This window comes from Clytia hemisphaerica, unplaced genomic scaffold (assembly GCF_902728285.1).
Source record: "Clytia hemisphaerica strain Z4C2 unplaced genomic scaffold, Clytia hemisphaerica genome assembly, whole genome shotgun sequence".
NCBI classification, from domain to species: Eukaryota; Metazoa; Cnidaria; class Hydrozoa; order Leptothecata; family Clytiidae; genus Clytia; species Clytia hemisphaerica.
Window position 1 is genome coordinate 92,170 of NW_027104468.1, and position 10,077 is coordinate 102,246.

General features: G+C 34.5%; 1 protein-coding gene across 1 annotated transcript; it reads right to left on the minus strand.

The window, feature by feature from the left end:
* Window positions 1-837: 837 nt before the first annotated feature.
* Window positions 838-3,295, minus strand: LOC136821163 (uncharacterized). Its single transcript, XM_067077395.1, has 4 exons — window positions 3,167-3,295; window positions 2,813-2,876; window positions 1,750-1,850; window positions 838-1,321 (listed from the first exon to the last, which is right to left on the minus strand). The coding sequence occupies exons 1-4, from the start codon at window positions 3,200-3,202 to the stop codon at window positions 1,025-1,027; spliced, it is 498 nt and encodes a 165-aa protein (XP_066933496.1). The 5' UTR covers window positions 3,203-3,295; the 3' UTR covers window positions 838-1,024.
* Between the last annotated feature and the right edge of the window lie 6,782 nt (window positions 3,296-10,077).

Below are 10,077 nucleotides of genomic sequence, written 5' to 3' on the forward strand. Positions count from 1 at the left end.
GAAAAGACTCATCTAGGCTTAATCTTCATAGAGATATAGAAAATCTGAAAACTAGAAAAAAGTTTGGATAGCGTTATTTTTTACTTATTCAGAATTATTTTCAGTTTTACCAAGAAATTTAAAAATACTTATATTACAATTTTTAAATACCATAAAAATCAGGATTAAAAAAAATCAATAATCTTCAAAATGCTAAAAGGAATATCCTCACATTTTCGCCGAATAACGACTTTTCTGAATTTTGATCAAATCTTGCAGGGTTTTCATATTAGTATTGGCATACGAGAATTACAATGGAAGCTGTTATGGATTTGATACTACAAGGATAATCACATACTAAATTGTTTCCGCTGCCGTGGGAAACATTTTGATATTGGGAGTTTAGTGACACGAGGGTCGACCATGGTTTGGCCCGAGGGGAGGGGTTGAAAATTGAGGTCTGCATTGATGGAAAATAAATAAAAAATTTAAGCTTAGTCGTCCTTAAGAAACCATCTTTGAAACAAAAGCCCCCCCCTCACAGTCCCTACGGCACTGGGTTTAGATGAAATTGAAGCTGTCCATAATTTTACTTCGCCCCATGACATCCTGGTACGAGGTTACCATATATATATATATCAACTTAAGGTTTTATTTAAATTCCAGACTAAAAGAATGTCTTATTCATTTTCTGAATTGTCACAAATTGTCAATTGTCACAAGGAAAAGGTATTCTTATGGGTACAGTCGACTCTCAGTGACTGAACGATTTACATATCTGAGGGAGCCCCCAGCGGTTTGCGTAAATAAGTGAATGGGCTTTTTCACTTGTGGCATGCGTTAAAACTTTTAAAAAGCTGCGTGAATTGGAACCCGTTGCGTGAATAGAAACTGCGTGAATTTGGGAAAAAATTGCGTGATGATTGCGTGAATTGAAGGTCCGCTGGGAGGCCTCCCTGAGAGATGGTTGTTGAGAAGTTGGCGTGCTGCTTCTTTCACTCTTCTTTGCCATCTGACTCCATGTTGATCTCAATCGAGAAACTTTTCAACCAATGAATGATTTGTTTTGTTTTCTTCGTTTCATATACTCAGAAGCGTCAAGGACTTTAAAGAAACGTTGTTGTTTTAACAGTTTGTTGTTAATGGAAGATAATGCGTTGCTCAGACGTTTTTGGAACATCGGGGAAGCAAATAAAGCTTCTAGTTTCCTTTTGAACTCTTCTTCACGGATCTGTCTTTTATTTGGTCTCGGTGATGTAATCGGGCGATTAGTGGACATTTGGTTCTTTCCTTTTTCAGCAATTTGTAGCTGGTTTGCTTGCCCGAGATAGAATTCTCGCTCCTATTTAATTCAAAATAATAGAGAATGAAAGTTGCCAGATCTAAAAGATCCAGAGAATCATAACGGACATATTTGTTATTAATGCTACAGGTACTGGTAATATAATTTTGTTCTTTTAAAAGATGATAACTCAAGTGTACATTTTTCCCGGGTTCTAACTTTTAGGTAGTTATATTACCTGAATTTTTTTGGCTTGTGTTAAATTATGCGATTTTGAACCTCCGAAAGATTTAACTCTAACTAAATTCACCTGAAAACTTACTAGTACATTTAAGGCTTAATATTTAACAAATAACCAAAGAAAATACTTTAGAGTCTTTTGTTTCTTTGCATAGGCTGTAAGATGAAAATCCAACTCGAGGCAAGAATAACTTAGTTTTCAACATGTCTAAGCTTGCATATGGACAGCAATGGAAAAGAATTCTTACTTCTATTGTTTTATTATTGGCATTGAGCGATCGTTTCGATTTGAGTGATGATGTCACTTGACGCATGCGCTTTTCATTATGTCTTCGCAACCGTCTCGTCGCTATATATAAAAAACGTAACAAAAATATTCTGTGAATTATTGATACACAAGCCAAGAAAGAATATCAGATAGAGTACGCATCATAAGATGTTCTGTTATGTAAAATCAATATCAAGAATATCTGTCTCTGACCAGTCAGTAGACAAGAATTCACTTCCAGCTCTACCCAGTGGCAATTGAGTCCTCGAGTTCCACATGGACCCGTAGCTCAATGGTAGAGCAAATGTCCACGAATGGCATGGTTGTGAGTCTCGCCGGATCCGTTGGTTTTCCAACGGTTCTGGTGGCTGGTCAGAAGAAAACATGAGAGCGACTGTATTCACTTCATTGCAATATCAAGTAAAATCTCCAGGCATATCTTGGCATACATAATCAATTAATGAAGAACCTCTTTAAAAGCTCTGGGATAAGTGAATAGGTTTTTGTTGCCGACTTTTCGTACTGAAAAAATGATAAAAGCTTTTCCTTTGATAGCTATAACTTCAATACAAATTTGAAAAAGTCATAATGCACAAGGACTCATTAGAGGGCAGCTGAATAGAGGATGAACTATCAAAGTAGAGGCAAAAAAACTCAACCTCGGATAACCAGTGACATTTCCGATTTTTTGGAAGGAGGAGGTATATAGCCGGGTCCAAAAACTTATATTTTTTTCAAATTTCAAATACTTCTTTTTTCACAAATGAGATTGCTTAACATAAAGCTACAGGGGTCTTATTAACAAAGGAAGAGGCTACACAACTACTCTCTGGGTTTTACAAAGTTTTTCTAGAAAGAAATGTCGTCGAAAGATTGAAACGGCTGCAATGAAACGGCTGCGTTTCAATGGAGTTATTGAAATACGAAACAGTATATAAGTAGCCCATAAGTAGATCATGCCAAGCTTTTTGTCAACAAAAAGTTTTTTTACAGAATGTTAAAGAATGTCAATATTTTCTGGCAAGATAAAACAAACGACTTACATGATAAGGTAACATTTTCCATCAAGACATGGCCACATTCACAAAAACGAACTCGCATTGACATCTAATAAGAAAATTTTGATAGTGAGGCTTTGAAATTATTACGATTTGGAAATCGTTAAACCTTTGTAAGTTTGGGAAGAATTTGTCTAGCAAATTTTAACATACGTCGCCAGTAAGACACAGGAATTGATAGATTAGAATTGGGAATTGAGCGAAAAAAATAACATAATGACATTCCCAAGAAAATCAATCTAAGTAATATGTAAAAAAAATCCGAAAATATCACAAATAATTTTGAAATTAACTTTGATCTAAAAACGGAAACACTCATATTTTAATTTTTATACTCACCAAGTTGCCACAAGCTATACAGATCTGTTGAACCATTTTAAATTTGGTAAAGTTTTCTTTTACAGCGACGTTTTTACTTTTTGAGCTGTTTCCTTCTAATTCTTTTAACTGCTAAAGAGTAGCGGAAAGTGGAAGTGATTTTTCGAGAAAATATTGTATATTTGTGCAATGCTTAAAAGTTGCGTAATATTACTTGGTCAGCGAATTTGTTATGACACATCACCAACGCGAAAAAGTGAGTGTATAAACTAAATGCTTATTTTGCAAAAAAAAAAGAATTAAAGAATTGTATAGAAAAGTCTTAGTAATAAATAAAGCCGTATAAAGTCTAAACCAGGTCAGCAATTTTCTCGAAAACCCCATTTTCCATCTTAGCTAACATACGAGAAAAATTCTCATCTAAGAGAAGAGAAAAAAGCCAGCTTTTCCAGTCCTTCTTATTATGTTTTCTTATAACACATACTACTTTAATCATCTCTTTAAAATCACCATGGTAACCAATATCAATTCCTTTTGAATAATTTATCAGTTCGATTTTGAGATGATGGTATTTATCTATTCTAACTGGTCTGTAAAATACACACGTTTCTTAGGGCAAAAATAAACAAACAAAAAAAACGTATTTTTTTTCGACCTAGCAAATAAATTATACGTATCTTATTCGAGTCATAGCTGATTACGAAATTAGCATACATTCTAGAAAATAAAATTTGTTTTATTAAATTGTGAAAATTTGTACTTTCATAAAAATACTTTAAGCTTTTTCAAATAGTCAAACAGGCCATAGAAAAATTACCTTTCCGCAATATATAAAATTCAATTCTTTTCGTCTACTAGAATGACTTCAAAATAGTAGCTTCTTTCTTGAATGTATTAAGTTCAATAGCTTTTATTATGAAATGCATTTAGTCAAGACCGCAAGCAATATCAATCGAAAATATGTCATATGCTCATAACCAGAAACGCCCGTCAGGACTTGGTCATTGCAAGATCACTCAAAAAGGACATTTTTAAACAATACACGTTTTTTTTTATAAGAACAAACTATATAAGAACAAAAGGCTTCGCGAGGCCCAAAAATTTAAGAACATTCTAAGAACATACTAAGGCTTTGGAGACTTAAAAGCATGCAATTTCTTAAGAAATTACGTCAAAATGCTCAAAAAATGCTGAAAATAAGAACATTTTAAGAACATTCTTAGGCTTCAAATCCAAAAAACTAAGAACATCCGAAGGCTTCGAAAATTTTTGACGTTCTTATAAAAAAAAACGTGTATCACTTTTTACCTGTAATTTAAAAGGAAAAAAATCATTAATGTAAATCGTATATTAAACTGATACTTTAAGGGAACTTTATTTTTGCGACGTAAATAGACCCTCTGCAAAATTTAAATTTTTAGTTTTATTCTATTTGTATTTTACCAAGATACTTGGCTTTACTCTTGATAAGGCAAAAAAGGTCCATATTTTGTCCAAAACTCTCACTTTCATCAGTATACTTTGGTACAAGTGGCTCTGGGTACGAGATTGGTTAAAGCAACAATAATCTAGTCTAGCAAGCTAAACGACTAATTCGGACATAGTAGAAAATAAACGAAAAATAAGGAAAGATACTAATTGTAATTATAACAAGCTGATATTATTCCGCAACACCCATATTACTGTATTGCATGAACTATAAGCAACCCCTGTCCAACAATAATAACAAACCAAAAATCGTTCTTCATTATCCTACCAATATTTTTCACTTTTGCATTTCAGTTAGCCTTTTGTTCGATGGTGAAAATTTCTTCTTCTTCGTTGAACAGACTAATCAATCTTCATTTTGCGCCTGTGATATAAACTAGCAAGTAGCTGTCGCTAAGAATGCCCCGCAGAGCTTCCTCTCGAAATATCCCTAAGTAAGCAAAAGAAGGATTAGTTTCAACTTTACTTTTGTCGCTCACATCTCAAAAAGAGAAGTTATCGCTCAAATGTTATCACAGTGGAAACGCCAAAAATTCTTTTGATTGATTTGATTCTTATAAAGTAGACACTTATAATAAAAATAAATATGCTCATCTTTTTCGCCATACTTTGTTTACTTTATAAGAACTAATTACAGAAGGGCATATTGCCTTAAATCAAGAGTTATTGATTTGATTCTTATAAAGTAGATGCTTATAATAAAAATAAACATGCTCATCTTTTTCGCCATCCTTTGTTTACTTTCTAATAACTAATTACCGAAAGATATATTGCCTTCAATCAAGAGTTATTGATTTGATTCTTATAAAAAAATGGTTATAATAGAAATAAAGATGCTCATCTTTTTTACCATCCATCGTTTACTTTGTAAGAACTAATTACCGAAAGGCATATTGCCTTCAATCAAGAGTTATTGATTTGATTCTTATAAAAAAATGGTTATAATAGAAATAAAGATGCTCATCTTTTTTACCATCCATCGTTTACTTTGTAAGAACTAATTACCGAAAGGCATATTGCCTTCAATCAAGAGTTATTGATTTGATTCTTATAAAGTAGATGCTTATAATAAAATCAAGAGATATTGATTTGGTTCTTATAAAGTAGATGCTTATAATAAAAATAAATATGCTCAATTTTTTCGCCATCCTTTGTTTACTTTGTAAGAACTAATTACCGAAAGGTATATTACCGTCAATCAAGAGTTATTGATTTGAAGTAGTAACAAAAGAGATATAATATTAGGTGCGCGCGAACATTTTTTAACCGCGGCGGCCCGCTAAGAATCGGAAGAAACAACATGAACATGAATATTTTTCTGGCGAGCAAGTCCGCTACGTGAAGGAACAAAAGCCCCTGCGGGGCAATTAAGTAATCATGACATTGTTTTGAAAGATGAAACTATAATTTTTTTTGACCATCAGGTGAAAGTTGCAGAAACAGCCGGCGAAGCAATTAAAAATATGCGTTCTTATCTTCTAGGAGACCACATATTACGGACCATTATGACCTTTTTATACAATTGATATGTTCTGATTTCTGAGAAACTTCCTTCAGAACACTTTCGAGAAAAAATCGATCGATCGCCTTGCTAGCTGCTTTCAAATCGAAGTTGTTCAACCGTAGGGGTGTCTCAATCAAATAAGTACAATAGGCAAACATGAAATACTAACATTTTTATTTCTAATATCTTTAATGAAAAGACAAGTCGAGTTAAAATGTCAACGGGAGAAATACTCCTCTAACGAAGAAAACACACGATACAAACTGATGCTGACATTCCGAAGTTTTGATAGTGGAAAAATAAAGACGACATTTTTGAAGAACAAGGAAAATTAAAACACACATTATCCCCTGTGGAAAATAATCGAATAAACTAATACTCACTGCAAAATATTGTGTTTTTACCCTCCACTGGCTGAAAAAATTCTACCGTGGATTTGAGAAGGGGCTTGTATTAAAATCTCATTTATTAATTTACGTTTCATTGTGATATTAAACTTTGCCCACCATGGCTGGGCGATGAAGAAAATTTCTACCGTCTAAACGTCCTCTAGTCTGTGTCAAAAAGGTGTATTTTTGACCATAACTATCCAGCCAGTTGCCGTTTAATAAAAATCTGGGTTCATTGAAAAGATATTTAAATGAGCTTATATTTTTCACCAAATAGTTTTTCAACATTCGTGCAAGACAATGAAGAAAAACGAAGAAGAAAATTTGCTACTTTTGATAGAAAGGTGCTATGGAAATGATTTTTTCATCAATCATCAAAAGCTGAAAAATACGCGAGTCCAAAAATATATTGGCTTGGTCTAAGATTTTACTTACATTTGAGAGATTCAAAGGGAAATCTTGCAACCTTCAATTTTGAAAAAAATTCGATTCAGCCGTTTGTCTGAAAAACTTTATTTTTTTTTTAACTTGGAGGACTTCCATACTTTGATCAGGGTATTTACTGCACCATAAAACTTTTGGAAATAATCATTCCAGATTTTGGGCCTATCTTAAGTGAATTTCTTTCCAGACAGATGTTTTATGAGATTCTGCGTGGTTCTACTGTCAGTAGACGACTTGCTTTCGAATGATTTAAACGTAATGTTGATTCTTTTCTCTTTGAGAACATCGTGAGTCGTCTTAATAAGTTTCTTGTTTGGCTTGGATGTGTAGACTGTTGCACTAACAACCGGTTCTTTCCGACATTTCTCAAGGATATCTTCTGAGATAGGGGTTTTTAATCTCATTACACCCCTTTCTCACAGATCCGTTAGGATTTTTTAGCCAATTTGGATTTGAATTGAATTCCATTGTTTTCAAGTCAGAAAATTCGAAAAGTTGCACAAAATTTTGCAGTTAGGGTTTTTTAATTGGATTATTTTCAATGGGGGGGGGGGGACAAAATTGGATATAATAATTTTCAACTAGAGACGATATGTTGGTCAATTTTTCTAGTGGGATGTTGTCCCGCCGGGTCTTTGAGAAGAAGGTTTTTATTCTTAGAAAAAGGGCGAGGACCTTTTGTGTTAAATATTTTGAAATATTTTGAGTAGTTTTTGATGGATCAGGATAGATCCGCTGGGTTCACTATAAAGTTTGCCCGACCTTGAGTAAAGAGTGTCGAAGCTAATTTTTTGGTACCTGATAATGCCATTGTGTTGTATTCAGCGAACATAGTGTACCGTGAAAAGCACAGGCCGAATCATATATCGACCTGTGCCGACCAATCCATATTATATTCAGCGCGCAATTAACGCAGAGAAAAGTAACCATGACGACAATCCAAGATCTTGGATTAAGTTCAAAGGTGATATTTTTTTCGCGTCGTTGAAAACACAACTCAACAATGTCATCAAACGCTTTTTAAAAAAAGTCAGTGTGATAGAGCAGAGAATCATAACATAAAGATTTGTCTATTTATTTCGATTCAATTGAAGTAACATATTACAATAATCAATAGTTTAGTAATTACTGTTATACATTTGGAAATAATGTAGCTAGAACATTTCTTTAGTCTTTGAAACAAAGACTTATATATAACCAAAACAAGACGTCTAACCATTGTTTCACTTTAGTTAGATCCGGCCCGCGAAAAATTGGCCGTCGGAAAAGTTATCCGGTCCGTGGAACTCGAGGCCGAGTTATTTATTCGAGTTATTTTTTTGAGTTATTAAAAATATTCCCTTTTTATAATTCATAAGTCCTTTAGACCTTAAGCTTAACTTTAAGACATAGGAACCAAGTTATGAAATAGGAATAACTCGAGTTTGAGGAACCGGCGGGGTTATGAAACATAGGAGTAAATCAAAAAGTTAAAGGGAACTGAGCTACAGAATGAATAGTTTTAAAAGGAAATTTGAATAGCTAATCTAAAAGTTTTATTTAAATAACCGAGTTGACGACAGGAAACAACTCGAACAATGACTATTTCGGTGACCGGATAACATTAGCGAGTTTATGTATTTGCACTTTTGAGGACGGTAGAGTGACTGAAGCGATTTGGAAAAACCCGCAATTCCGCCCCGCAAAATCGAGGACGGTAAAAGTGCTGATTTACCGTCGTCCTCAGCTGGTCAGGATCTACTCAAATTAGAACCTTACCGTCTCCGTCACTGAAAAACACACATACATAAACTCGCTATTTCCGCCGCGGCGTACGAATTTTCTGCTGACTTGAGGAACTATTTCGATAGCCGATTTTCCGGCGAATTCTGACCCTGACCCCGCCCACTGACCTTTATATATCCCTGGACCAAGCAATATCCTATCTTTGATTGGAGTTTTTTTGGAATTAGTACCCGAGAATAAGAAGCCATTGCAATGTTAAAAATTAACGTCTAACGTCGCTACATCATCAAAAGAATTTGAGGAAAAGTAGACCTAGCGCTCTCGATGCATTTACACCGCTATCGAGTACATGTTTTTTTTTATAAGCATAACGCTTATAAGCATATGAAGGCTCAGATTTGCAGAATTCCTAAGCATAACATGAGCATATATGTCAGCCATAATATTTTTCAAGTGGTCATTTTTATCTGTTTTTGTTTCATTTTTATCTGGTTTGGTAGAGGTCAAGTAAAAAATAAGACATTCCACGGCTAGCTACATTCCACATTTTTTTACAAAATTTCTGAAATTTCATTAAAAAACTTGGCTCGGGGTGAATCATAAGCATAATTCTTAAGCATATAATAAGCATAAACTATGCCTGGATGCTTTGAGAACTTAAGCATACACGAGCCTGACCAAGGGGCATACACTTGCTTATAAAAAAAAAAAACATGTAGTGCCGCCATAAGGGTACCACTTTTCAAAAAACTCCGATCAAAGATTTTGCTTGGCTGGGATTGAGAAGCTCGGTCCAGGGTATATAAAGGTCAGTGAATCGCCACCCTCCCCGATAAAGTCCACCCCGGTTCAACTCGGTTCACCCGGACTTTCGCTTTCGAATTTGAAATCATGCGGTGATGCTTTTCTTCTCTTAAATGAATTTTTGTATTAGGGAGGTAACAAAATCGAAATCTCGTCTCGAGAAAGGCATAGACTGCTTATCCGTTTATCCCCTCAAAACCACCAGGTTTCGCTTTTATGATGGAAGCGGAAAGAGTTACATCGGATCACCCAAAGTACCTTCATGTTTTTTTTTTATTTTCTTATCTCTGATCCTGTTTCTCTCTTTTCTGACTGTCTGAGTTTCTGAGTTTCTGAGACTTAGTTTCTCATTTCTGACTGAGTTTTCATACCTGTCAATCATTTGTCCATCAATTTCGACCAATCTAATTTTCGCACCCGAGTGGGATTCGAACCACCACCAAAGAAAGTCCTTCAGATTCGGAAGCCAGCGAGGCCCGGAATTCCCGAGTTATTTTTTCCGAGTTAAAAAAACCGAGTTAAAAAAAACCCGAGTTATCCCGAGTTATGACGTCATTTTTGGAATTTAGTGACGTCAT

Coding starts and splice junctions, on each gene's coding strand:
- LOC136821163 (XM_067077395.1), bottom strand. CDS start 3,202: ATGGTTCAACAGATCTGTATAGCTTGTGGCAACTTG. Junction 1,851..2,812: donor GGAAAATGTTACCTTATCAT/GTAAGTCGTTTG, acceptor TTTTATATATAG/CGACGAGACGGTTGCGAAGA. Junction 1,322..1,749: donor CCAATAATAAAACAATAGAA/GTAAGAATTCTT, acceptor TGAATTAAATAG/GAGCGAGAATTCTATCTCGG.